Raw genomic sequence first — 27,172 nt, forward strand, 5'->3', positions numbered from 1 at the left:
CCAAAAGAAAGGGAAGGTTCGGGGAGCACAGACTAGTTCCCCGATGCCAAGTCCTTCTCAGCCGAGGATCGAGGGCTTCCTGACGGGGATATCCACGACGCCACATGGGCCGGTCGCTGGGGGAACGCTGGAGGAGCATGCGTACTCCCCCCTGACCCTGGATGTTACACTGAGCCCTGGCGAGCCGTTACGGCCAACACCTCCTGCGCAGAGTGTTCTTTCCTTCCCGGACCTGACCCGAGGCGGTGTTTATTCCGAGGCCTCGGGCGGAGTACAGGTGACTACCCGGGGTGTAGATGTGGATACTACTGCCCCGAGAGGTATAGAACCCGGCGGTACATTTGAGGTGATAACTGGAGAATTAGACGCTATCCCTGAGGGGAATCCAGGAAAACAACAAACGGCAACTTCTGGAGTGCAGGAGGGACCTCGACAGGAAACCACAGAGGTTAGTGTCAATCTGGGACTGCCTGAGGATGTAACCCTTGGAAAGGTATGATACGCCTTAAAAGCCATTGATTCTGCATTAAAGTCTATTGCACAGTCGAACTTTGAACTTAAAAATCAGATTAAAGAGAATAAAGAAACTGTTAAAAGTTTTGAAGGGAAACTGCAGAGCCACGAGGAACGCCTGCAAAAAATGGAAACTTTGCAGAAAAACTTTATAATATCTGAAATGGCTATGGAGAGGAAAATAGAGAAACTTGAAAATAACTCAAAATTACTAAATTTGCGTGTACTAAACTTTCCAGTGATCAGAGTGATATCACCCATTGAGTTATTTAAAACATATTTGAAAGAAATACTAAAGCTTCCAGAGGCGGCTCTTCCAGTTTGTACAAAAGCTTACTATCTCCCAGGAGTGACAACTCAGGCAGAGAGAGAAGAGTTACCATCGCTGGATATATCCCAAGTATTGGAACTCTCGATAGAAACTGAAATAAAGGAAAGGAAATCAATGCTAATATCTTTTGCGTTCTTATCTGAGCGTAATCATGTTTTGAAATTGTTTTTGCGAAGCAGACAAGCTCTATTTTATGGAGCAAAGATTTGGGACTACCCTGATCTTACTAGATCAACACAGCTACGCAGGAAGGAATTCCTTGCCTTAAAAGAAAGGGTCACAAGTATGGGGGCCCGTTTTGTATTAAAATTTCCCTGTAAAGGCTGTGTTCGGTACCAAAGTAATAATTATATTTTCTTTGACCCGAAACAACTGCGAGATTTCTTGGTGGGACATCCTAATATTACTCCAGAAGTGTAATTGGCAAAAAAAAAAGGGGTACCTTCCTATCATTTTCCTAGTATTCTTTTATTGCAACCTATTTGCTCCTTTTGTTCTACTTGCCCCCAAATTTCCTATATTAAGGTATAATTTCCTTTGTTGCATATTGTATGTTTCAAAATGAAGTAAGGTGTGTAACCTTGTTGTCCTATTATGTTACCGTATTTTCATTGTGTTTATTTCATATATTGTATGTGAAAAAATTTGAGAAATAAAAAATTAAAAACAAAAAACAAAAAAAAAAAAAACTTCTTCCATCAGAATGCATGTCAGTGCGGTAGCCGCCTTCCATAAAGGTGTTGGGGATGTACCATATCAGTACAACCCCTTGTAACACGTTTTCTGAAGGGCTTGATTCACCTCAAGCCTCCACTGCGTCCTCCGGCCCCTTCTTGGGACCTGAATCTGGTTTTGGGTCGGCTCATGAAATCACCATTCGAGCCTCTTCAATCCTGTGATCTTCGCTATCTCACATGGAAAGTGATTTTCCTTCTGGCAATCACTTCGGCGCGCAGAGTTAGTGAATTAAAGGCTCTAATTACCTATCCGCCTTACACTAAACTTCTGCAGGACCAGGCAGTACTCCGCACTCGCCCTAAATTTTTTCCTAAGGTAGTTTCGGACTTTCATCTCAATCAATCCATTATACTACCTATTTTTTTTCCCAGGCCCCATTCTAATCCAGGAGAACAGGCTCTGCATACCCTTGACTGTAAACGGGCTCTAGTATTCTACCTAGACCGTACAGCTGCCCACAGGGGAAAGCACTCAACTGATTGTCTCTTTCCATCCTAACAAGTTAGGGCAGCCTGTGGGTTAGCAGACTCTCTCCTCCTGGTTGGCGGACTGCATATCCTTTTGCTATCAGCAAGTGGGCATTCCATTTCAAGACCGTGTTAAAGCACACTCTGTGAGGGCTATGGCGACTTCAGTAGCACACCTACGATCAGTGCCGCTTTCTGACATTTGCAGGGTTGCCACCTGGCGTTCTCTCCATACCTTTGCAGCCCACTATTGCTTGGACAAGGCCGGAAGACAAGATTCCACCTTCGGCCAGTCTGTCCTTCGTAACCTATTTACAATGTGATGTACCAACACCCTTCCGCCTGCCCATTAGGGTTCAGGATGCCCTCGGCCAAATTTGTATCCCAGTCCTAGTGCCTTGCACACCTGGGTACATTTGGTGCATTTATCGGACATCCTCAGCTCGGTACTCACCCATATGTGAGGACTATCATCCTGCTTGTCCTGTGAGAAAGCAAATGTTGCTTACCTGTAACAGGTGTTCTCACAGGACAGCAGGATGTTAGTCCTCACGAAACCCGCCCGCTGCCCCGCGGTGTTGGGTTCGTAACGTTTTCTTATTTTATTTTTCGGCACTACCTGTAGCTTTTAAACAAGATTGAAGGGGAACCCCTGCTGGCTGCAGGGTTAGTGCCATGCTGGGCATGCCCAGTAGGAGCCAGTCAAAGTTCTGGAAACTTTGACAAAAGTGTTCCGTGATTGGGCTCCATCCTGTGATGTCACCCATATGTGAGGACTAACATCCTGCTGTCCTGTGAGAACACCTGTTACAGGTAAGCAACATCTATACTAATAAACGAAGCTTGACCGACGTGCCGCAAATGCGCAGTAGAGAGCAGCTCTACTGCGCATGCGCGCACATCGGCCAGAGCACAGCGTGTCAGGAAACAAAATGGCGCCTGCTCCTTAGGAGCAGGACCGGCAGCGGCGACGCGCGCGCGAGAGGCAGGGAGGAGCAATAGTGGCGGCGAACGCGCGCGCGTATGAGAGAGAGGAGGCAGGGAGGAGCAGTAGCGGCGGCAGCGTGCGAGAGGCAGGGAGGGCAGCAGTAACGGCGGCGGCGGCGCGCGCGGGAGGGACACCCCCTGTCTGCCGGTTGTGGATGAGCTGGGAGGAGAGTGAGCTGAGGGGGAGGTGGGAGAGTGAGGTGGGAGGGGAGGGGAGCGAGGGAGGAGGGAGAGGGGGAGGAGGGGGGAGAGTGGAGGGGGAGGGGAGGGAGAGAGTGAGGTGGGGAGAGAGGGAGGGGGGGGGAGGGGAGAGAGAGGGAGGTGGGGGGAGGTGAGAGGGAGGGAGGGGGGGAGAGTGAGGTGGGAGGGGAGGGGAGGGAGAGAGTGAGGTGGGGAGAGAGGGAGGTGGGGGGAGGGGAGAGAGAGAGGGAGGTGGGGGGAGGTGAGAGGGAGGGAGGGAGGAGAGAGAGAGGGAGGTGTGGGGGGAGGTGAGAGAGAGAGGTGGGGGGAGGGAGTGGAAAGGAAATGGACCAAAAAAAAATTTTTAATGTAGCCCGTTGTTACGGGCTTAACGGCTTGTTTGCTATATAGAAACATAGAAATGACGGCAGAAGACCAAACGGCCCATCCAGTCTGCCCAGCAAGCTATGCACTTTTTTTTTTTCTCTCATACTTCTGTTACTCTTGGCTCTTAGTAACCTTTTGGTTCAATTTCCCTTCCACCCCCACCATTAATGTAGAGAGCAGTATTGGAACTGCATCCAAGTGAATATCTATCATAGTTAGGGGTAGTAACCGCCGCAATAAGCAAGCTACACCCATGCCTTTGTTTACCCAGACTATGTAACTCAGTCCTTGTTGGTTATTGTCTGTATATAGATCCACCTTTCTACATTCCCCCTGCCGTTGAAGCAGAGAGCTATGTTGGATATGCATGAAGTATCAGTCTTTTATGTTAAAGGTAACAGTCTTACAATTAAAACCAAGCAACTGTCAAACCCATAACAAAATTACTGCTAGCAACATTTTTCGTGGTGAGCAGCTTTCCTAATAATTCAGACTGTGCTGCTTGAACACACATTGCTTTTGGACTTAGCCATAGAAGCAATCTTGAGCTTTATCCCCTAATGTCAGCGTATCAGTAACCCAGACCATAAAAGTCATGGCCCAGCATAGGCTGTCTTCAGAATTCTATACCCCTTCCCCAACTGCCGTCAAAGCACTGTGCGATATTGCAGTTGCATCAAAAGTATCTAGATTAGTTGGTTAAGCGTAGTAAACCCCCCATGCCTTCTGTTAAGGACTGCAGCTTTGTGCAGGTTATGTCCATGCACCCTTTTCTTTATTATCCACAAGCCTTTAGAGATACACAGTGATTATCCCATGCTCTTTTGAATTATCTTACTGTTTTCATCTTCACCACCTCTTCCGGAATGGCATTCCAGACATCATCCACCATCCTTTCCATGAAAAATTATTTCCTTGTGTTCTGAGTCTTCCCCCTTGGAGTTTCATTTTGTGACCCCAATTTTTACTGTTTCCTTTCCAACGGAAAAGGTTTGAAGTACATGCATCATTAAAACCTTTCAGGTATCTGAAGGTCTATATCATATATCCCCTGCGCCTCCTTTCTTCCAAGGTATACATTTTCAGATCCTTCAGCCTCTCCTCATAAGCCTTCTGATACAGATCCCACACCATTTTGGTTGCCCTTCTCTGGACTACCTCCATCCTCTGTCTATCCTTTTTGAGATACAGGCTCCAGTACTGAAAACAGTACTTAAAGTGAGGCCTCACCAAGGACCTGTACAAGGGGATTATCACCTCCTTTTTCTTACTGATTATTCCTCTCTATGCAGCCCAGCATTCTTCTGGCTTTAGCTATCACCTTGTCACATTGCTTTTGCTGTCTTCGGGTCACTAGACGTTATCACCCCAATGTCCCTCTCTTGCTCCATGGATAATAGCCCTCTATCCCCTATCACCTAAAGCCCTTTTGGATTATGACACCCCAGATGCATGACTCTGCACTTCTTGGCATTGAATTCCAACTGCCATATCTTCGACCACCGATCAAGCTTCCTGAATCACGTCTCATTCTTTCTACTCCTTTCAGCGTGTCCACTCTGTTGCAGATCTTGGTATCATCCTCAAATAGACAAACTTTACCTTCTACCCCTTCCGCAATGTCACTCACAAAGATGTTGAACAGGACCGGTCCCAACACAGATTCCTGTGGCACTCCACTTATCGCTCTCTCTTCAAAGTGGGTTCCATTTATAATTACATGCTCTTTTCTATCCATCAACTAGTTTGTAATCCATGCCCTCACCTTGGTGCTCACTCCCAAGCTTCTCATTTTATTCACACATTCCTCCTATGCGGGCCGTATCAAAAGCTTTGCTGAAATCCAAGTAGATCATATCGAGCGCTCTTCCTCAATCCAATTCTTTAGTCCCCAATCAAAAAAAAATTCAGATTTGTCTGACAGGAGCTTCCGCTGTGAATCCATGCTGCTTCTGGTCCAGCAATCCTCCTGAGTGTAGATTGTTCACTTCTTTTCCTTCAGCAGAATCTCCATTAATTTTCCCACCACCGAGGAGAGGCTAACCGGCCTCTAGTTTCCAGCCTCCTCTCTGCTCCCACTCTTGTGATGCGGGACTACGACCGCTCCAGTCACTCAGCACCTCTCCTGTTTCCAGGGATCTATTGAACAGGTTGTGCAGTGAACTCGGTAGCACATCTCTGAGCTCCCTCAGTATCCTGGGATGAACCTCATCAGGCCCCTTGGCTTTGTCCACTTTTTCAGTTTTCCTAGATCTTCCTATACATTCTCTTCTGTAAACGGTGTTTCCTTTATTCCACACACCCCCCCCCCCCCAATGTCTTAACTAGCGACTGTCTTTATCCAGGCTCTTCTTTAGTGAACATCGAACTGAAGTATTTGTTTATTTCTGCCATTTCTTCATCTCTCTCCACACATGGATCCTTTTCACCTTTCAAGGATGTGCGTTCCACGAAGCCAAAAGAAGAAGGAGCTGCCCAGTCTGCATGAAGAACAGGTTCCACAGTCCGCAGGAGGGACTGGTGGAGATGACATCTAGCTCCAGAAAAGTCAGGCTGAGCGCGCAGGAGGAGGAGTTGCCAAAGTGGAAAAGCACATGCCAGAAGACTAAATTGCCCAGCAAGTGGGTCCTCAGCCTACAGCCAGACCACTTATTTGTACTCCACAGCAGCCAGCTTGACTGCAGTCTGGTTCATGCTTGGCATTGTGCCCTTGGAGAATTGGACATTTGAATAATCTATCTCGGTATATAAGGTTTTTATTGATCCATGCAAACTCCTTTCTTTGTCTTTGTTTTCTGACCCATCTTGTCTTCCTCCTTCTAACCCTCCCTAGTCATGAATTCTCTCACTCCTCCAATCAATTGCTGCTCCCTCAAATCTAAGTCATGTAGCTTCTCCCAGGGCTGGATTAAGGGGCAGGCTGGCTGGGCAGCTTCCCAGATCACTTGCCTGTTGTGAATAGTGGGGACTCAGGGCTCTTCACCTGGGCTTTATGCTGCAGACCTGGTGGGGCTCAGGTTCCTTTGCCTGCCGTGGAGCTGCAGCTCAGGCAGGAATGGTGCTGGTGTGGGCTAGGGGTCCCAGCTCCTAGTTCTGGTGTGGGAGATGGAACTAAGTTGCCAGCGTCTGCCCCTTAGCATTGGCACTCATGTGGAAGGGTGGCAACAGCTGCCACCATTGCTGGTATGGTGCAGACGAGCCAAGTGACAGCTGTCACTGAGGGGGAGTGGTGCTGGCTGAAGTCTGTCCTCCTTGCCTGGGACTGGTGAGAAGAGGGAGGCTGGGCATGTATCCTCACTTCGAGGCACTGTTCTGGTCTCAGAGCCAGAAAGACCCCAATCTTCCTGATATTTTGGCGATGAGGAAATATGGGCAGCAAATATCCTGCCCATGGTAGGATGCAGAGACTCTTTCTCTCATTCATTGGTGAAGAAGCGATTATACTGTTTGGCGAAGCAGCGTTAAGTGAGACAACTGCGACTCAAGATTCAAGCAGCATGGAGGAATAGATAGCCAGTGGAAATGCAGATGGCATCCATACTCCATGATTTGGAGGGAACTAGAGGTCCTTGAATATCTGGTGCTATGCCTTTAAGAACAATTGGATCTCGTCCCTCTCCAGAACAAAGGGATAAAAACTAGGCTCTGGTGTGTGCTGGACCTGTTGTGTAGTCATAGGCTGACAGTGTACAAACTGCTGGGGTCTAACTGGAAGTTAGTGCTGACATGGAGCCGGAAGAGACAGTAGGCGGTACTGCTGGAAAAGCTGCTATTGATGCCTGTGAGAGTAAAACAATGTTAGCATAGAAGGTGCGTGGGGACTCTCGATAGGGTTGGACCACTACATTCCGTGTCACTGCTTTTGGACATCAGCCTGAACACTCATCCTGAGCCATGCCATACACCAAGCTCTAATCAAAGCTGAGAAGGCATGAAAATAGAGTTGGACATTTTTTTTTTTTTTGTAGACAGAATGGAGAAGGCAATGAATGCACTATAGCGGTTATAGGTAATAAGATCCTCTGCAGGTTGAAGAAATAAACTTTCAAATTCTGAATACACTTGTGAAGATATTGCCATATGGAACTGGTATGTAGAACTATGGGCACTAAGCATGGAGCAGTGGAAGACTATCTCACCAATATTGTCTAGCAGCCTGACAGGCCTATCCAGTACCGAGCGGTAGGAAGAGCTGCGTTAGTGCCTACGGCACCCGCGGTTACCGCCCGCACAGTGCAGCTCACCTACCGCTCGATCCTGAAGCCTAATTGTATGTAAATGTAAGCCGCGTCCGAAAAGCCTTAGGTCCGCGCAACCCAGGATACTGGATAGAGCGCCTATACAGGATACTGGGTGCGCGGGCCTAAGGCTTCACGCCACGCTGGTATCTGTCATTTCAAATGTCATTTGAAATGACAGATACCAGGAAGCAAGGGCGGCGACAGCGCAGAAGCAACGGCGAAACGACTTGTCAGTGTCCCCCCTCCTCTCGGAGCAGGGCGCGAAAAGCCGCCTTGCTCTGGGAGGAGGGGGGACACTGACAGCGACGAAGCTTTCCCCCAGCCCGGACACCGGCGAAGCCAGAAGACAGCGGCGGCGAAGCGACTTGTCAGTGTCCCCCCTCCTCTCGGAGCAGGGCGCGAAAAGCCGCCTTGCTCTGGGAGGAGGGGGGACACTGACAGCGACGAAGCAACGGCGAAGACAGCGGCGAAACGACTTGTCAGTGTCCCCCCTCCTCCCGGAGCAGGGCGGATTTTCCGCCCTGCTCCGGGAGGAGGGGGGACACTGACAACGGCGAAGCTTTCCCCCAGCCCGGACACCGGCAAAAAACTTTTCAGCGGCAAAACTTACTGTTTTGTAGCCAGCAGCCCTGAGCAGGAACACGATCTGCCTCCCATAGCTCCTCCCGAAGACAAAGATGGCCGCCTGCATGGGGAAAGCGCGCAATTGGCCGCTCAAGACGTGACATCGTGACGTCACGTCTTGAGCGGCCAATTGCGCGCTTTCCCCATGCAGGCGGCCATCTTGTCGGGAGGAGCTACGGAGCCAGGTCGTGTCACTGATGATGGCTGCAAAAAAGTAAGTTGTGCAGGCGTCTGAAGCGACTTACTTTTGGGATCTTGACAGATCCCAAAAGTAAGTCGCTTTTGGAAAAAAAACCAAAATTGTCAATTTTGAAAAAAAAAAATTGCTTTTCTTTTTTTTTTTTAGCTTCACCGCTCAGTTTCGTCGTTCAGTTTCGCCGCTTGTCTCTTCTCCCCCCCTCCCTCCGGGAGGGGGGAGAAGAGACAAGCTTTTGTTTTTTTTTTAGTTTGGCCGCTGTCATCTCTTCTCCTCCCTCCCGGAGCAGGGCGCGAAAAGCAGCCTTGCTCCGGGAGGAGGGAGAACAGACTGACAGCGGTCAGGTCGGGTCCGGGTTGGGGGTCCGGGTCGGGTCCGGGATTCGCCGGGTCGGGTTCGGGCTTCGCTGCTCAGTTTCGCCGCTTGTCTCTTCTCCCCCCGCCCTCCGGGAGGGGGGAGAAGAGACAAGCGGCGAAACAACTTACTTGCACGGGGAAAGCGGTCTCCGTGGCAGCCCCAGTCCTCTCCCCTCCTCCCGAAGGAGGAGGGGAGAGGACTTCGGGGGCTTCGGGAGCAGGGGAGAGGACTGGGGCTGCCACGGAGACCGGCACCCATGATCGCGGCCGGGGCAGGTGAGCGGGGGCTGGGGGAAAGCTTGCCACCTACCCTTACCCATGCCTCTACCGCCTGGGTCAGGGTAGGCGGTAAGTTTGCAGGTTAAACGCGCAACAAAACGGCAGGGAAAGGTAGCGTTAGTCGGGGCGCGGGTTACGGGATGCTAGGGGAATAGCTAATTGGCTCGTTTGCATGCAATATCGAGCTAATTCGCTCGTTTGCATGCAATATACATGCCGCGGGCGGAAGGGGTTACCCAGGGAATTTAGGACGCGGTAGGAGTAGGTTAAAGGGGATTCGGGATCGCAGGAAGGGCTAACGCGGCCGGAACGTGAGTTAGAAGCGGCTTAGGAGCAGGGTAAACGCGGCCGCACTTTACAGGATAGGCCTGTTTGTCAGGGTGGTCACTATGATGAGTGACTGATGCGGCAGTTCTCTGAACCCTGGAGATGATGGTCTCTGCATTTGAGATGCAGTGTCATAGCCGTAGGAATGCCAGAAATAGGTGTTTCACATAATATAACCTGCAAACAGTTTTGGAATGTTGTGGATTGGATCTGATGAGTGTCTAAATTCTGGAGGAGACCGAAGACTTATAAGCAGGGTGCTTTCATGCTAAGAATTGTCCCCAGCTTTTCCATAAACTTTGAGCAGGACAGATATTTTGAAGCGATGTCATATCTGTAGAATCCATTTCTGAAAAAGAGGCATTATAAACCTAGTACCCCTGAAAACAATGGAACTTGAACCAGGGGTCTTTTCTGGTCCAAAGGGGAAAAACCTTGGTTGACCTCTTCTGAATATTTTGACTCTGCTGCCAATGAGGGAGAAGATGGAGAACCCCGAATCAAGGATTCTGATGGGTGATATTGGGACTCCGATGCAAGGTATCACTACTGTAATGCTAAAGAGGAGTGTTTTTGTATTATTCCCTCTGTTTCTATAGATAACATGGTAAGAATTATTAGACCTGAAATTTGGTCGAGTGACTAATGTGTTCTCCGATCTTAAGTAGGTGAAGGACATCTACTGTATTCAAGGTGTGGTCTCACCACACCTTGAATACACAAGTCCGTTCGGTGCTGCCGAATATCATCCCCCACAGGTCATGGCTAATTCAGCCTGCTTATTGATGGAAAATTAAATTTAAAACCATCCCTACTCTTCTGTTTCCAGGCAGAATTGGAGAGGTTGATATTGAGTTGAATGGTTAAGGGAAGAGCATAGGGATACTTTTTTTTTTTCCCCTTTTATTTATTTATTTGTTTGTTTTTTTTTAAATACCGACATTCAACTGAAGTCATCACTTCGGTTTACATATAACCGACTTTCTGGGTTATGAGTAAAAAAGTCTTTTGATGCACAGTTACATTTGCCATGAGCCAGTTGGGAAAAATGTCTGGATCAAGAACTTCCCATTATTATTAGCCAGATACAAAGTTAAGGGGCAAAGATAATCATGCTTTAAAAATGTATATATATCCTGCAGTGTTGTTCTCAGTCATGACTGATGGTCTTTAATTTTGGATCACTGCATCCAAAAAACACAAACTGAAGGAGGATGCCCTTAAACATGATGGTGGAATCGAACATCTGAAGACCATCACAAGTACACTGTAAAACAAAACACAGGCTGAGAGAGAAGAAAATGTTAGCAGAAACATATAAAGAGCTATAGTATTATTTTTCGTGTTTGCATTTTCATGTGATTTTTTATTTAGTATGAGTTATCTTCAATAGAGCCACTTACGAAATAATCTGTCTTCCTCTTTCAGATTTGTAAAGATTGGGTGAAGACACTCGCAGGTGCCAATATCTCACTGTCCAAGATTGAACACCCACTTGTGAGGCAATTTCTTGACAGCAGGGTTAGGAATGGTGGTAAGTTCCTGGAAAGACACAGCTGACTGAGACATACTTACCAAAAGTATGCCTTAAAGAAAAGGAAAATTTAAAACATGCTTAAAGTTGATAAAATTGTAATTACCTTTGATGAAGCTTGTGATTGATGATGCAAGATCTGTTCTGAATGTATTTTAGTCAGTGGTAAACAGGTTTGATATGGATAATATTAGATATATGTCAAAAGCATTTAATTGTGTATTCTGCACCATTTCCAAATTCTGTGCATGGCACTTGTTTGGCACATATTGTTAACATTAGGCTTTCTGAATGATTCACTAATTTTCAGTTGGTTGACTTGGGTTTTTTTTAATAAGGTGCTTAAACACATTCTATAGCTCTTGTAGTAGGAAAGCAAAGTATCTTCATTTCATGAACAAAAAACAAGAGAAATCTCCAAGTGCCAAAGCATCCATGTCTCCTAGTCCATGCTGTTCAGTATCACTTGAAGAACTTTCAGTTCTATGAAGAGTGTATTAGCAGCTCCCCAGTTGCTTTCAAACTATCCAGAAAATGAATGAACCAACTAAGTTTCCATTAAGTACAGATCATGTTTCTAGCAAAGAAAAAGTGAAATTCTCAGTTTAAATTTGGCCTTGAGAGTAGGAAGCCATACACTATTAAAACATTTGATCTTCTGGAAGAACTGCAGATATATTTCAGTTCACATCTAGAACTCCCTTCAGAAGACACTTCTGAATTTGTTTTTAATTTAAGGAGGCCGAAAACTTATGTCCTGTCTAGATCTCTTTAAAGATGTTCTATGAAGCTTCTGAAAAGTTTGACAGATATTTGTCAGTTGAACAGTTAGCTCTGAATTTTCTGAAGGCTTGTAGGTTTATTTTATCTTCATCAGGTTTATATCCTGCCAGAACACTGAGGTAGATATTCAAAAGTTATCTAGATAAACACCTCCAGCTAACTTACGGGCCGATACAGTAAAATCGCGGGAGAGCGGGCGAGCGCCTGCTCTCCCGGCGCGCGCACGGGATTCAGTATTTTAATTTATTTAAATTAGGCCCGGCGGTAAAAAGAGGCGCTAGGGACACTAGCGCGTCCCTAGCACCTCTTTTTTTACGGAAGTGGCGGCTGTCAGCAGGTTTGACAGCAGACGCTCAATTACTTTTTTAAACTTTCGGGCCCTCCAACTTAATATCGCCATGATATTAAGTCGGAGGGTTTTTACTGCTTTTCTGTGCACTTTCCCGGTGCCCGGAGAAATTAGCGCCTACCTTTGGGTAGGCGCTAATTTCTGAAAGTAAAATGTGCGGCTTGGCTGCTCATTTTGCTTTCTGAATTGCGCAGGAATACCTAATAGGGCCATCAACATGCATTTGCATGTTGCGGGTGCTATTAGGTTTGGGGGGGTTGGACGCGCTATTACCCCTTACTGAATAAGGAGTAAAGCTAGCACGTCCAAAACGCGCGTCCAAATGCCGGCTAACAGTGCGCTCCGTTGGAGTGCACTGTACTGTATCGGCCTGTTAGCCAGGATATTCAGTGGTGCAGCTACATCACTATATATATCCAGGTAACTTTGTTACCCAGATAAGTTTATCTAGCTAACTTTAGATCTGCTCGATAGTAGGTCTAGGTTAGCTAGATAAGTGTGACTATTGCCCTTTAACTGGCTACGTTAGACTGATAAGTAGCCATGCCCCAGAATACCTCTTCCTGCCCACCACTTAGATAACCAAATCATTCTTTATGCTTGATCAATATGTACATCACCTAGTCCATTGAGCATAGGCAGTTTATAAATTTTAATAAAGATATTTATCAAGCTAAATAGTTCATCTGGCTAACTAGCAGCCACTGACCACAGCCTAATATTTAAACATTATTACTTAGCTGGGTAAGTCCAAACTTCGCTAAGTGGAGTGGAATATCTGGTCCTGTAAGCACTCTCAGGTAATACCTGTTTTTTCTGAGGTACCTGACCATGAACAAAAATTTTACAGGGAAAATATTGTACCCATACATATTCAGAATCAAACTGAAGTAGACCACCAAGTGTGTTGGCTTTTCAGAGAAAATTCCAAATAATTCAGATCGGCCTTCAATTCTATGTTTCTAATTCTGTAGATGTAGAATGAAGTTTTCACTGTACAATCTGATACATTTTGCAAGAAGAAAATCACTATTTATTTATTTATTTTTCATTTTTATATACCGAAATTCCTGTATGAAATACAAATCAATCCGGTTTACATAGAACAGATAATCGGCCGGGGTTTACAAACTGCCCACGGCTTTACAAGAAACAGGAATAAAACAGTTAGAAAGTGAGTCTACAAAAACTTTACATATAACGATTAAAACAGTTAGTATTAGTATAAAACTTTAACAATTGAAATATTTGTTTGTTGTGGGGTTGTCTTTGTCTGGCAGCACTCACCCTAGGTGCCGACAGCCTCCAAAGAGATAGGAATGGCACCATGATGCTGTCAGCAATGCTGCTCCCTGGCAGGAAACCTGGCTACCAGCACACAGCAATGTCACATGGAAGGGTATGAAAGGCTAAAGGAGACAATTGAAGGCTCTTTGTTTTCTGTACTATAATTTAAACAAAAATACTGTATTGTGCTGAAATGCAGGATGATGATTTGCAAAAATATTTTGACAAATGTATAGAATTTTGTAGAACTCGCATATTTTGTGCACAAAATTTTTATATTTTTGTGCAGAATTTCTAATTTGTTTGTACAGAATTCCCCCAGAAGTAATAAGTGCAGAGTTATGCACTTGGGGTGAAGAAATCAACAGGAGCAGTATGCAGTAGGTGATGAAGAATTGATGTGCACCAACCAGGAGAGAGGGACCTTGGTGTAAACTGTCACATGATCTCAAGGTAATAAAGCAGTGTGATAAGGTGGTGACCAGAGCTGGGAGGATGCTTGGATGAATTGGGAGATGTCTAACCATTTAAAAAAAAAAAAAGGAAAAAAAAAAAAAAAAAAAGGATGTAATGCCTCTTTACAGGTAATTAGTGAGGCCTCTCTTGGAGTAATGTGTTCAGATTTGGAAGCCATATCTCAGAAAGGATATAGAGAGGTTAGAGATGAAACAAGTAGGGCAATCAAAATAGTGCAAGGTTTGTACCAAAAGACCTAGAAGGGAGGCAATACAAGGGAATATGACACACATATTTAAATATCGGAAAGGTGTTAATGCACAGGAATTCAAGCTTATTCAATGGAAAGGAAAGTGTAGAACTGGTGTTCACAAGATGAGGCTCCAAGGGTGTAGATTAAGGAACCATGTCAGCAGGTATTTTTTCACTGAGAGCATGGTGAATGCCTGTAATGCCTTTCTGGAAGAGGTAGTGATGACAAAAACAGTGACAGACTTCAGAACAGCATGCGAGAAACAGAGGATCTATAGTGGCAAGAGAACTATAATGAAGCACTGGGCAGCCTTTACTGACTGACAGTTGCAACCCAGGGCAGCTGTGATATGGCCGCATTGTGCTTCCTGGAAATCATGCACTTGTACTCTAAATGGAACAAAGCAGGATTAGAGGTTGGTTTCCATGTGGGAATTTGATCTTCTTTGGGTAGATAAGAACATAAGAACATGCCATACTGGGTCAGACCAAGGTCCATCAAGCCCAGCATCCTGTTTCCAACAGTGGCCAATCCAGGCCATAAGAACCTGGCAAGTACCCAAAAACTAAGTCTATTCCATGTTACTGTTGCTAGTAATAGCAGTGGCTATTTTGTAAGTCAACTTAATTAATAAAATCTTAATTAGTAAAATTGCTGCTGAGCAGACCACATGGACCTTTTTAATTTATATTTGCTGTCATTTACTATGTTACCTGCTGATGCTGACTGAGCTGGGATAATAAGTCTGTCTGCCTGATAACTCTGGTCACCTGATATTGGCAGTGGGGTGCATCTCAGGATTCAGATGGGTAGGAGATGGGTGGGGCAAGTATGAACTTCCTCTCCCATGTAGATTTTTATTTTTTTTTGTGGGGGGAGGACTTTCTCTCTTCCCCTTACAGATTAGTAGAAAAGGAGGGGCAACTTTATTGCCCTCCCTTCCACAGACTGGTGGTTGGCAAACTTTCTTGTACCCTCATGCTCAAATTGGCTGGCTGGGGCAAATGCCTCTCAACACATACACTTTCACCACCATCCCCTGCCTCCGCCAAATTCAACCTGTCTTCCTGTCCTGCTGCAGCTGTCTGCTCTTTCTTCTAGCCCACACGGGCCTACAATTGTAATAAATTGCGATTACTCAAAAATATATTACATTCTTAAATCAGTGCAATGTACAATAAAAAATTTAATGCCAAGGCATTGCCTCCATCATCTTCCAGTCTGCGCAGGCTGCTTTAATGCATCAGTACTGCCAATTTACCCTGTTCCAGGAGGGAAACCTTTTTTGGCCAGTCCTTATTTTAAGCATAACTGGATGCAGTGTGGTATTTGAAGTCTTTGATTCTACCCAATGAGGTCAACACTGCAGGTCCAATGATTCATGGTATGTAGTAGTAGTATAGAGTTGTCAGAAATCCAGGTTTGGCCTAAAATGTCTCTTCTGAAACTGGGAAGCTTGCAGCTCTTCCACCTTCAGCCAGGAATGCTGCTTCCTCATTCAGCAGGCAGAGCTCACTATAACACTGCCTTTTTATTTTTTTCTTTCATTCTGCCTTTTATGACACTTCAAAGTGAATTACATTCAGGTGCCGTAGGTATTTCCCTATACCCAGAGGGTTTACAATAGGAATTGGTTCTTACCTGCTAATTTTTGTTCCTGGAGTCCCACAGATCAGTGCAAACGCATAGATTTTTCTCCCCTACCAGCAGATGGAGACAGAAGAAAAGCTTTACTTGAAACCTGTATTTGTCAGTGTGCCACCTACAGTCCCTTAGTATGCACTGTACCCAAGCAAAATTATATTAAACCAAAAATAACTCTCCACTCCCAGTCGAGCTATAGAGAAGGATATACCACTTCCTGCAACAAAAATCAACTTCTTTGGTAACATTTTGAAAACTTTCTGCTTGCAAGGTATACATAAATACAGTGGCTTGCAAAAGTATTCGACACCCCCCTTCCCCCCCCCCCCCACACACACACAAAAAGCAGATCTGTGTGGATTACAAATGACACACAGATTGTTCCAGACAGTAAGTTTATTGCAAACCAGTATGCTCTTAAAGTAAAGTTTCAAAGTCACACTTCATTATTTCTTGGCATTTTTTGTAAAATAAAATTAAAAACTGAAAAATGCTGCTGATATTATTCAACCCCTTCAGATTAGTACTTGGTTGAACCAAGCTGCAGTAACAGCTTTAAATCTATTGGGGTAAGTTTCTACCAGCTTTGCACGCTGGAAGTGATTTTGCCCATTCTTCCTGGCAGATTTGCTTTAGGTTCAGGTTGGTTGGATGATGCTTATGGACTGCAGTTTTCAAATAGTGCCATAGATTCTCAATTGTGTTGAGATCTGGAATTTGACTTGGGTCATTGTAGAACATTCACCTTTTTGTTAACCACTCCTGTGTTGCTTTGGCCTTGTGCTTGGGATCATTGTCCTGCTGAAATGTCAGCTTTCTCCCAAATTTTAGTTTTTTAGCAGACTAAAAGCAGGCTGTCTTGCAGTATCTCCTTGTATGTTGCACCAGCCATCTTTTGATTTTAACAAGATACCCAGTCCCCGCTGAGGAAAAGTATCCCCACAACATGATGCTGCCACCTCCATACTTTACTGTTAAGATGGTGTTTGCTGAGCAATGGGCAGTGTTAGATTTATGCCAAGCATAATGTTTTGAATTTTGCCTCATCTAACCACAAAACCTTATCCCACATTTTACCTGGATCATTCTAAGTCTAGCAAACTCCAGACATGCTTTGTGGTGGCTTTTCCTAAGTATTGGCTTCTTTCTAGCTAACTTAGCTTGCAGGCCAATTGTATGCAGTGTTCTTGATATGGTTGACTGGTGCATTTCCATGCCAGTCTCAGCCACTGTAGGTCCTTCAATAGAGGCATTATAACATGCTCTGTTTATATGCCATTCCCTTCCTAATAATTCCTAACATTGGGTTTGTTGATTCATTAAGGCTTCCCATAGACACAGAATGGGAGAAAAGCCTTAATGAATCAAGCAGATTGTTTGCTTTTTTAACTGCCACAGCACACTGAGCCGACAATTTCATTATAATATCAAATATGACGCCCAGATTTTTTTCCTGGGTGATAACTCCTAATATAGAACCTAACACTGTGTAACTACAGCATGGGTTATTTTTCCTATATGTATCACCTTGCACTTGTCCACAAATTTCATCTGCCATATGGATACCCAATCTTGCAAGGTCCTCCTGCAATTTAACACAATGCCCTTGTGACTTAACACAAAATGTATTCAAAATAGTTTATCTGCAAATTTGATCACTTCTCTCGTCGTATCCCTTTCCAGATCATTTATAAATATTTTAAAAAGCACCGGTTCAAGTACAGATCCATGAGGCACTCCACTGTTTACCTTTTTCCACTGTGAAGTCAGTCCATTTAATCATACACTGTTTCCTGTCTTTTAACTAGCTTGCAATCCACACAAGGACATATCTAATCTCATGACTAGTTTTCTTAGAAGCCTCTCATGAGGTATATTGTCAAATGCTTTCTGAAAATCCAATTACACCATATCTACTGGTTCCCCTTTATCCACATTTATTCACCCCTTTAAAATATATAGCAAATTTGTGAGGCAAAACTTCCCTTGGGTAAAGCCATGCTGGCTATGTCCAATTAAATCATTTCTACCTAAATTAGCTGTGATTTTATTCTTTATAATAGTTTCCCATGATTTTTCCCAGGACTGAAGTTAGACTCACCGGTCTATCGTTTCCCAGATGACCTCTGGAGCCATTTTTATATATTGGGGTTACATTGGTCATCTTCCAGTCTTCAGGTACAATGGATGATTTTAATGATAGGTCACAAATTTTAACTGATAAATCAGAAATTTCATTTTTGAGTTTGTTCAGTACCCTAGGATGCATACCATCTGGTCCAGGTCCAGTCCAGGTGATGTAGTTTGTCAATCTGGCCTACTACATCTTCCAGGTTCACAGTGATTTGGTTCAGTTCATCTGACTCATCACATATGAAAACCATCTCTGGAACTAGTATCACCCCAAAGTGCTGGTACACCTGGTACTTTCTTCAAATATTTAGGAATAGCTATTATCTCACAATAGTTTTGTAGGACCACTGCTCATAGGGTCAAGGTATTTTTTTACCAGACTCTTTTAAATGGTTTCTGGTCCAATTTAATGCTGTATTCTGTATTCTGTAGGGATGTGAATCGTTTTTTGACGATTTAAAATATCGTCCGATATATTTTAAATCGTCAAAAATCGTTAGAGGCGATATTTAATAGGAATTCCCCCGATTTATCGTCAAAAATCGTAAATCGGGGGAAGGGGGAGGGCGGGAAAACCGGCAAACTAAAACATCCCTAAAACCCACCCCGACCCTTTAAAATAAATCCCCCACCCTCCTGAACCCCCCCAAAATGTCTTAAATTACCTGGGGTCCAGTGGGGGGGGGTCCCGTTGTGATCTTCCACTCTCAGGCGTCGGGCGTGTTGATAGAAAATGGCGCCGGCGCTACCTTTGCCCTGTCATATGACAGGGCAAAGGTAGCGCCGGCGCCATTTTGGTTCCTGTTCCCCGACGTCACGAGCGTAGGAGATCGCTCCCGGACTCCCGCTGGACCCCCAGGGACTTTTGGCCAGCTTGGGGGGGGGGGGCCTCCTGACCCCCACAAGACTTGCCAAAAGTCCAGCGGGTGTCCGGGAACGACCTCCTGCACTCGAATCGTGTTGCCGTACGGCCGGCGCCATTTTGCTGTACGGCAATATGACCATATGGCCAGCGCCATTTTGCTTTGCTTTGCTTTCCCGGACACCCGCTGGACTTTTGGCAAGTCTTGTGGGGGGTCAGGAGGCCCCCCCCCAAGCTGGCCAAAAGTCCCTGGGGGTCCAGCGGAAGTCCGGGAGCGATCTCCTACGCTCGTGACGTCGGGGAACAGGAACCAAAATGGCGCCGGCGCTACCTTTGCCCTGTCATATGACAGGGCAAAGGTAGCGCCGGCGCCATTTTCTATCAACACGCCCGACGCCCGAGAGTGGAAGATCACAACGGGACCCCCCCACTGGACCCCAGGTAATTTAAGACATTTTGGGGGGGTTCGGGAGGGTGGGGGATTTATTTTAAAGGGTCGGGGTGGGTTTTAGGGATGTTTTAGTGTGCCGGTTTTCCTGCCCTCTCCCGATTTACGATTTACACGATATTTATAAAAACAAAACCATGACGATCCAATTCCCTCCCCCCCCCAGCCGAAATCGATCGTTAAGATGATCGATCACACGATACACATCTCTAGTATTCTGGTCCAATTTAATGCTGTATTCAATAGCTGCATCCATCCATTTTTGTAGACACGATCCCAGCTTGGAATCGCCGATCTCCAAGCTGGGATCGTGTCTACAAAAATGGATGGATGCAGCTATTGAATACAGCATTGATTGTCACGGAATAATATGAAAGTTTTTGTCCCCTGAAGCAGGACCTCAAGAGTGGGGGTCCGAAACGCGATCGTGTTGGGCCATGCAGATAAGTACTATTGCTGAATTAATTGTCATCGGGATTGAGAAAAGTGACAGCTTATAGACTTTCAAATGTGACTTTTTTGGAGTTTTACCAGCGTGATATAAAGTTATAAAAAATTATAAAAAATTTAAAAATATATATATATATAAAGTAAATTGGACCAGAAACCATTTAAAAGAGTCTGGTAAAAATACCTAGACCCTATGAGCAGTGGTCCTACAAAACTATTGTGAGATAATAGCTATTCCTAAATATTTGAAGAAAGTATCAGGTGTACCAGCACTTTGGGATATTGTTTACAATTTGGGTACCCGGAATACATAAGGTGTGTGAGAGCCAACATAGTGTGTGACTAGTATCACCCCAACATCCTCATTAGTAAACATGGAAGCAAAGAATTAATTTAGTCTTTCTGCAATGGCCTCATCTTCCCTAAGAGCCCCTTTAACCCATCGGTCATCTAACAGTCCAACTGACTCCCTCACAGGTTTCTTCAGAAAATGAACCCCCACAGATTTAAATAGTAATAGTGTTAAGTTTAAAAAAAATTAGTCTTCTAGCTCGTGGTGTCATGTGGTATAAATAGGGTGACACTACTTTTTCATTTGGCCATGGGTGCCAAGCTGTCTGGCCATGACTTTGAGGGTAGACAGGTGATTAGTGGAGTGCCTCAGGGATCAATTCTGGGATTGGTTCTCTTCAATATCTTTGTTTAGAGATATTGCAGAGGGGTTAGCAGGAAAAGTTTCTTTTTGCAGATGACACCAAGATCTATAACAGAGTGGGGATACTTCAGAAGGAGAAGAGATAATGAGAAGGGGTCAAAAGTTTGGAAGCTAAAATTCAATGTAAAAAAATGCAGAATCTTGTATTTTGGATGCAGAAATTCAAAGGAGCTATATGTGATGGACGAGAGACTGATGTACATGGACCAGGAGAGACATCATAGTGTGATAGCTTCTAATGATCTGGAGGTACCGAAGTAGTGTGACAAGGCAGTGACAAGGGTCAGAGGGATGCAGAGCTTAGAGGGAAGCATAGCCAACAGCAAAATGTGGTGATAATCCTGTACAGGTCATTGGTGAGGCCTCACCTGGAGTACAATGTTCAATTGTGGAGACCATATCTCAAAAGCACAGAGACAGGATAGAAATAATTCAGAGAGAGGCAACCAAAATGGAGTGGTATCTGCACCAAAAGACGCATGAGATTAGACTTAGAGACATGTATACCCTTGATAAAATTGAAAATTACAATACCATGCCAGTTTCTCATGCTCTTAGGCCACCTAGCGGCAGCTATTTGTGCAGTGCCATTAACACGTTTACACATGCATTCAATTCACTGGGATTGAAAACTCAATGGAATCAACTCGCACAATTCATTCACATGAAGATAACATTTACCTTGGAAATGAAAGGGGAGAGATGGTGGTGGTTATAAACTTTCAACATACAAAATGTTCCCCTTCAACTGGCACCATATCAAGTCATACTAACCACAGATGCCTCTAGTGTGGGTTGGGGAACCCACACCAGACAGTTCAAAACCCAAGGGATTTGATCAGCTCTGGAACGACGTTTATAGATAAACTTGTTGGAACTCAGAATGATGCGCAATGCTCTACAAGCATTTAGTCACATCTTCAGAAGGAAAAACTCTGCATATGAGCCTATGTGGTTGGTGAGAAGGTCAGAATGAATGGGAGCCTGCATTGGGGGGGGGGGGGGAGGTCCTGTGTGAGAGAATGAATGGGAGCTTGCCAGTGGGGAGGGGCACAGGGGTGAGGGAGCTAATGAGAGTGAGAACCTGTTTGTGTATAAGGGAATCTGTGGGAATAAGAGCCTGTGTGTGCGTAGTGGGGGGTAGGAGAGAGTTTGAGAGCTTGTGTATAAGATTGTGTCTGTGTGAGAGAGGATGTGAGTGAATGATAGCATGTATATGTGTGTGTGAGAGAGGATAAAGTTTGTCTAGCCCCCAGCCCCCTAATCCTAGACAATTCTCAGGATGACTGGAAATCAAGAGTTCCCAGGCAATAGACAATCAGGGTTTTTAAAATCCTTATTAGTTGTAATTATTGGGTGTTAATTGATGTATCTGCTGTTTTTAAATATTTTATTGATGATTGGGAAATTTTTAAAAACTGTATATAACTTTAATAGATGTTCTATTCATCAGTAATTTTGAAATATTCTTTTATTAGTATGATATTTACTATTATAATTCATAGTTTGTTTCTTAATTTTGATTTATGAGGATGGTGATATTTGTTTTTCCATCTTTACACTGTAGTCAGAGTCTGGCTTCTTGGGGTTTCCATTTCAGTGTTTGTCTGCCTATTGCTGGTTCTAATTTGTGATCTTTTATTCTGTATTTGGTGAGGCTCTTGTCTCTATTCTGCAAATGTGACCAAGGTGAGAGATTCTGCTGATGGTGTAGTGTCTATGTAGGGATCTATAGCAATCGGGTTTGTTTTGTTTCCCAAGTTGGTGGTATCTTGGTATTCTGGGAACCAGAGTAATATAGTCTCATAAGGTCCTCCTGCAATTTATCAAAGTCTGCTTGTGATTTAACTCTGAATAATGTCATCTGCAAATTTGATCACCTGTCTCGTTTCCCTTTCCAGATCATTTATAAATATTAAAAAGTGCTGGCCAAAGTACAGATCCCTGATGCACACTGTTTACCTTTTCTCCACTGAAAAAACTGATCATTTAATCCTACTCTATTTCCTATCTTTTAACCAGTTTGTAATTCATAAAAGGACATTAATTTTTTAATTTTCTTAGCAGTCGCTCTTACTTTGTTAAATGTCTTCTGAAAATCTAAAAACACTACATCTACCAGCTCACCTTTATCCACGTTAATCCCGTCAAAAAATGTAGCAGGTTTGTGAGGTAAGACTTCCTTTGGGTAAATCCATTCCAGCTGTGTCTATCTGTGTTCTATGATTTTGTTCTTTAGAATAGTTTTTACGATTGTTCCCAGCACTGAAGTCAGGCTCACCAATCTATAGTTTTCCGGATCTCACCTGGAGCCCTTTTCAAATATTGAGGTTACATTGGCCACCCTGTAATCTTCAGGTACAATGGACAATTTTAATGATAGGTTACAAATTACTAGCAATAGATGTGAAATTTAATTGTGGAGTTCTAGAGCTGTAGATTTACTTATTGTCCTCCTTCTATTCATTAAATAAAGTTTGATTGTTATGATCACTGTTGCCAAGTGCCTTACCCTGTTACCTCGTGGCCCCACTCTGTTACCTCTTGCACCAAATCCTGTGTTCCACTAAGAAATAAATCCCATATTTCCTAGCGTGTAGCAGATGGACTCAGGACCAATGGGTATAGTGTACTCCTTCTAGCAGTTGGAGAAGGATCAGATTTCAATCTGATGTCAGCCCCTAGTACATATACCCCTGCAGGAAGTGCAACTCTTAAGTATTTTCAGTCTCCATATCAGTTAGGGACTATCTGCACGCTCTCACAGCGTTCGAACAAATTCAAAGAAGAAAATCCAAATTTTAAAGAACAAACCTACCTGAAGACGAGCCCCGCTCTCCTGCAGTGATACCCTAGGGTCCCTCCCCCAGTTGAGATTCCCGAGGTGATTTCCGTGGTCCCTCGGAGGTAAGCCTCGGTCCAGCGGCCAAATCGCGGCGAGTACCTAGCCCCCGACCCTTGGGCACGGCTAAGAGGCAGCGGGTGCATCCTAGAGCGCAGTTGTTTATTCCATCCAGGAACTTTATCTCTCTAGCATGTCCTGATGTTACATTTACCCAGGCAATATTGGGGTAATTGAGATCTCCCATTATTACTGTTCTGCAAAATGATAGCTTCTCTAATTTCTCTTAGCATATCATTGTTCATCTGATCATTTTGGCCAGGTGAATGGTAGAATACCCCTATCGCCATACTCTTCCCCAACACATGGGGTTTTTACCCATAAAAATTCTACTGTACATTGTTGTCTTCAAATATTTATCCTGTTGGACTCTGTACCATCCCATACGTAAAGTGCTACCCCCCCTGCCCCCCACACACCAAATTGATCCAGCCTATCGCTGCAATATGTTTTGTACCCTAGTATAGCACTGTCCCAATGTTATCCTCCTTCCACCAGGTCTTGGAAATGCCAATTATGTCTACCTCTTCATTCAGTGCTATACACTAACTCATCTTACTTCCTAGACTTCTGGCATTGGCATACAGACATTTCAAAGTATGTTTTTTGTTTGTTTTAACAACCTGCTAATAAGTTGGAATCTTAACTCAGGTGGTTCTTTACTTATAAACACATGAACTACTTTTGTTTTTAATGGAACTTCTCTGTTGGGATGCCCTCTCTCTTCTGTTTTATTAGTATCTTTTGAAGATTCCTCCCTCTGAGCCATATTCTGCTGAGCGACTGTCAGCTTCCCACCTGTTCTAGTTTAAAAGCTGCTCTATTTCCTTTTCAAATGTTATGTTCATTCTGATCTCAGTCTCTAATTTACTGCTAACATCTTTCTCAATACTTGCATTGTGCTAAAGAGAGCTTCCTTCTGGAGGTCATAGGGTGTTATGCATAGGCAGCATGTCTAAAAGCTCCTGGAAGTTCTTTTTAATGAGGCTAGTGGCCCCTAATAAATTGGAATATCTGTATCTTTCTGCCATGTGTGTTTTTTTTTTTCTGATAGCATCATTTGGTACTTAAGTATCTTCTCTCATACCATATGATTCACAGAATTATTTGGTAATGACACTTTTATCAGCAATGCTGTCCTTGTGTTTATCTGGTTTACTTGCATTAAGCTTTTTTATCTGTTGAACTGGAATGTCCTAGGTGATCACTACTTCATTTCATACAGTTCTCTCAGGGTCATTATCATATTGCTTTTTTACAGCACTTTATTATGCCTTTCTGTATACTGGTCTTCTGATGTCTAGTTACAAGGTATATAGCCAACTGTTTATATTCTGTTTTACAGAATCTCCATTTGTCTGTTTTTGCCTGTGAGCCATCTTGGCCGTAATCCACAATTTTGTGGTACTGTAATTAATAGAGATGTGAATCGGAACCAGAATCGGTTCGGATTTCAGTTCCGATTCACATCTCTATAGATGTGAATTGGAACCAGAATCGGTTCGGATTTCAGTTCCGATTCACATCTCTAGTAATTAATCTCTCATCCTGACATTGAAGCTCACCTCTTCTTTAACCATTTTTGAGCCAGACCTGTAACTGTTATACCCTGCCTCATTAGAATACTTCTGTTCATTTGTAGTAAATCTTAAAAAAAAAAAAAAAAAGTTCCTCCATAAACTTGATTTTATAGCTGGGGTGTTTGCTACTTTATGGCCAGTGGAAGTTTGTGGTTCCTTTGCCATAAAATTTTCTAATGAAAGTAATTATTTCCTTTGTGTATCTATACACACCATTTATCTTTGTATATACAGGGTACAGAATATATTTGAATTCAACGCATTGGTAGCAGCATCGGTTTCCTCTTATTCATTACTCTCTGAAATGTATAATGTGCTATTATGTAAATAACAGAATTACATAATACATTGAAAAGCCTTATATAGATCTTTAAGTTCTGTCTAATATTTGTTAGTGGAATATCTGGAGGTAGAGCTACTGAGTCTGATTTTCAGGACAATTATATCCTCAAGATCACTGGATGAAATAAATTACTAGTATTTAAGTGAAGTTTATAGAAAACATTTAGGCCTTTTTGCATCTTGTTTTGAAACTGATTTCCAATTCAACTAGTTTTGCTTTTTGGTCCCAAATGTTAACATAAAAACCTATTTTGTTTAAACAAGAACAGAAAACAGGTCTGTTATGTTTTTCAGGACGCTTCTGACCATTTGCATCCCTGAGGAAGTAGTCATACAAGGAAAAATAAAATGGGTTTAAAAACGTTTACCCATAACTCCCCTGCCCACAGCCAAGAGATGCTGGGAAAATTAAACATGCTGCGAAATGATGGACACTTCTGCGACATCACAATCCGTGTCCAGGACAAGATTTTCAGAGCACACAAGGTGGTCCTGGCCGCTTGCAGTGAATTCTTCCGCAGTAAACTTGTTGGTCAGTCTGATGACAACAACCAATGTGTCTTGGACTTGCATCATGTAACTGTCACAGGTTTCATTCCTCTTTTGGAATACGCGTACACAGCAACCCTGTCTATTAACACAGAGAACATTATTGATGTGTTGGCTGCAGCCAGCTATATGCAAATGTTCAGTGTTGCCAGCACCTGCTCAGAGTTTATGAAATCCAGCATTTTGTGGAACACATCTAATAACCAGCAAGAGAAGGTGCTTGATGCTGGACAGGAGATTAATGCAAACTGTAATTTTCGAGATGGCAGCCTGTCTCCAGTTTCTTCTGAGTGTAGCGTGGTGGAAAGAACCATTCCTGTTTGCAGAGAGTCCCGTAGAAAACGTAAAAGCTACATTGTAATGTCTCCAGAAAGCCCAATGAAGTGCAGCACACAAACAAACTCCCCCCAGGTGTTAAATCCTTCAGTATCCTATTCAGAGACACGGAATCAGCCCGTAGACTCTTCTTTAGCTTTCCCATGGACCTTTCCATTTGGAATTGATCGACGGCTTCAGTCTGAGAAAGTCAAACAAGCAGAATCTAGGACTTTAGAATTGCCTGGGCCCTCTGAAGTAACCAGAAGGGTGAATGATTATGTGACCTGTGAGAGCACAAAGGTCAGTTCTCCTTTGGTAATGGAAGAAGATGTCAGAGTCAAAGTTGAAAGATTAAGTGATGAGGAAGTACATGAGGAAGTATCTCAACCTGTCAGTGCATCCCAGAGCTCCCTAAGTGACCAGCAAACTGTCCCTGGAAGTGAACAAGTTCAGGAAGATCTCCTCATTAGTCCACAGTCGTCCTCAACAGGTAAATTCAGAAATATTGAATATTATATCAATTTTTGTTTGCTACAAAACATATTTGCTTATCCTTTAGAGTATATTTTAATGTTTGGGAGCATATAGAACCAAAATCCAATTTAGCTTTTATTAGGTTTGCTATGATGAACTACAATAGTGCGGTTTTGTTTAACTTAAACAGTATTCATGAAGTAAAACATTGTGAACTGAACTGGTTTAGTGAGTATTAGTTAGGAAAGTATTGTTGTTCGGAGTATTATTTTGATTGTTCTACTCTCTGTTCAGTTGACTAGGTTATATTAATTACATGTGCTTCAATATATCCAGCTGTTTGTTGATGATAAATACATCATCTTGCAATCCCTTTGGAAGCAGTCATTCAGTGTGCATAGCTAGACACTCCTCATACTAGTACATTTTAAATGCTAATACTATAAGACATTTTATCAGTACCTATT

General features: G+C 43.7%; 1 protein-coding gene across 2 annotated transcripts in view; it reads left to right on the forward strand.

Annotated features, from left to right (window-relative positions):
* ZBTB44 (zinc finger and BTB domain containing 44) overlaps nt 1–27,172 on the forward strand; it is a 104,623-nt gene that overhangs the window by 30,775 nt on the left and 46,676 nt on the right. For both annotated transcript variants that reach the window (XM_029573407.1, XM_029573406.1), the window contains exons 2-4: nt 11,055–11,160; nt 13,891–14,032; nt 25,659–26,721. In XM_029573407.1, coding sequence (XP_029429267.1) covers nt 25,713–26,721 — 1,009 coding nt within the window. In that variant the 5' untranslated portion in view covers nt 11,055–11,160; nt 13,891–14,032; nt 25,659–25,712. The remainder of the gene's footprint in view (nt 1–11,054; nt 11,161–13,890; nt 14,033–25,658; nt 26,722–27,172) is intronic.

Source organism: Rhinatrema bivittatum, chromosome 12 (genome assembly GCF_901001135.1).
Source record: "Rhinatrema bivittatum chromosome 12, aRhiBiv1.1, whole genome shotgun sequence".
Taxonomy (NCBI): Eukaryota; Metazoa; Chordata; class Amphibia; order Gymnophiona; family Rhinatrematidae; genus Rhinatrema; species Rhinatrema bivittatum.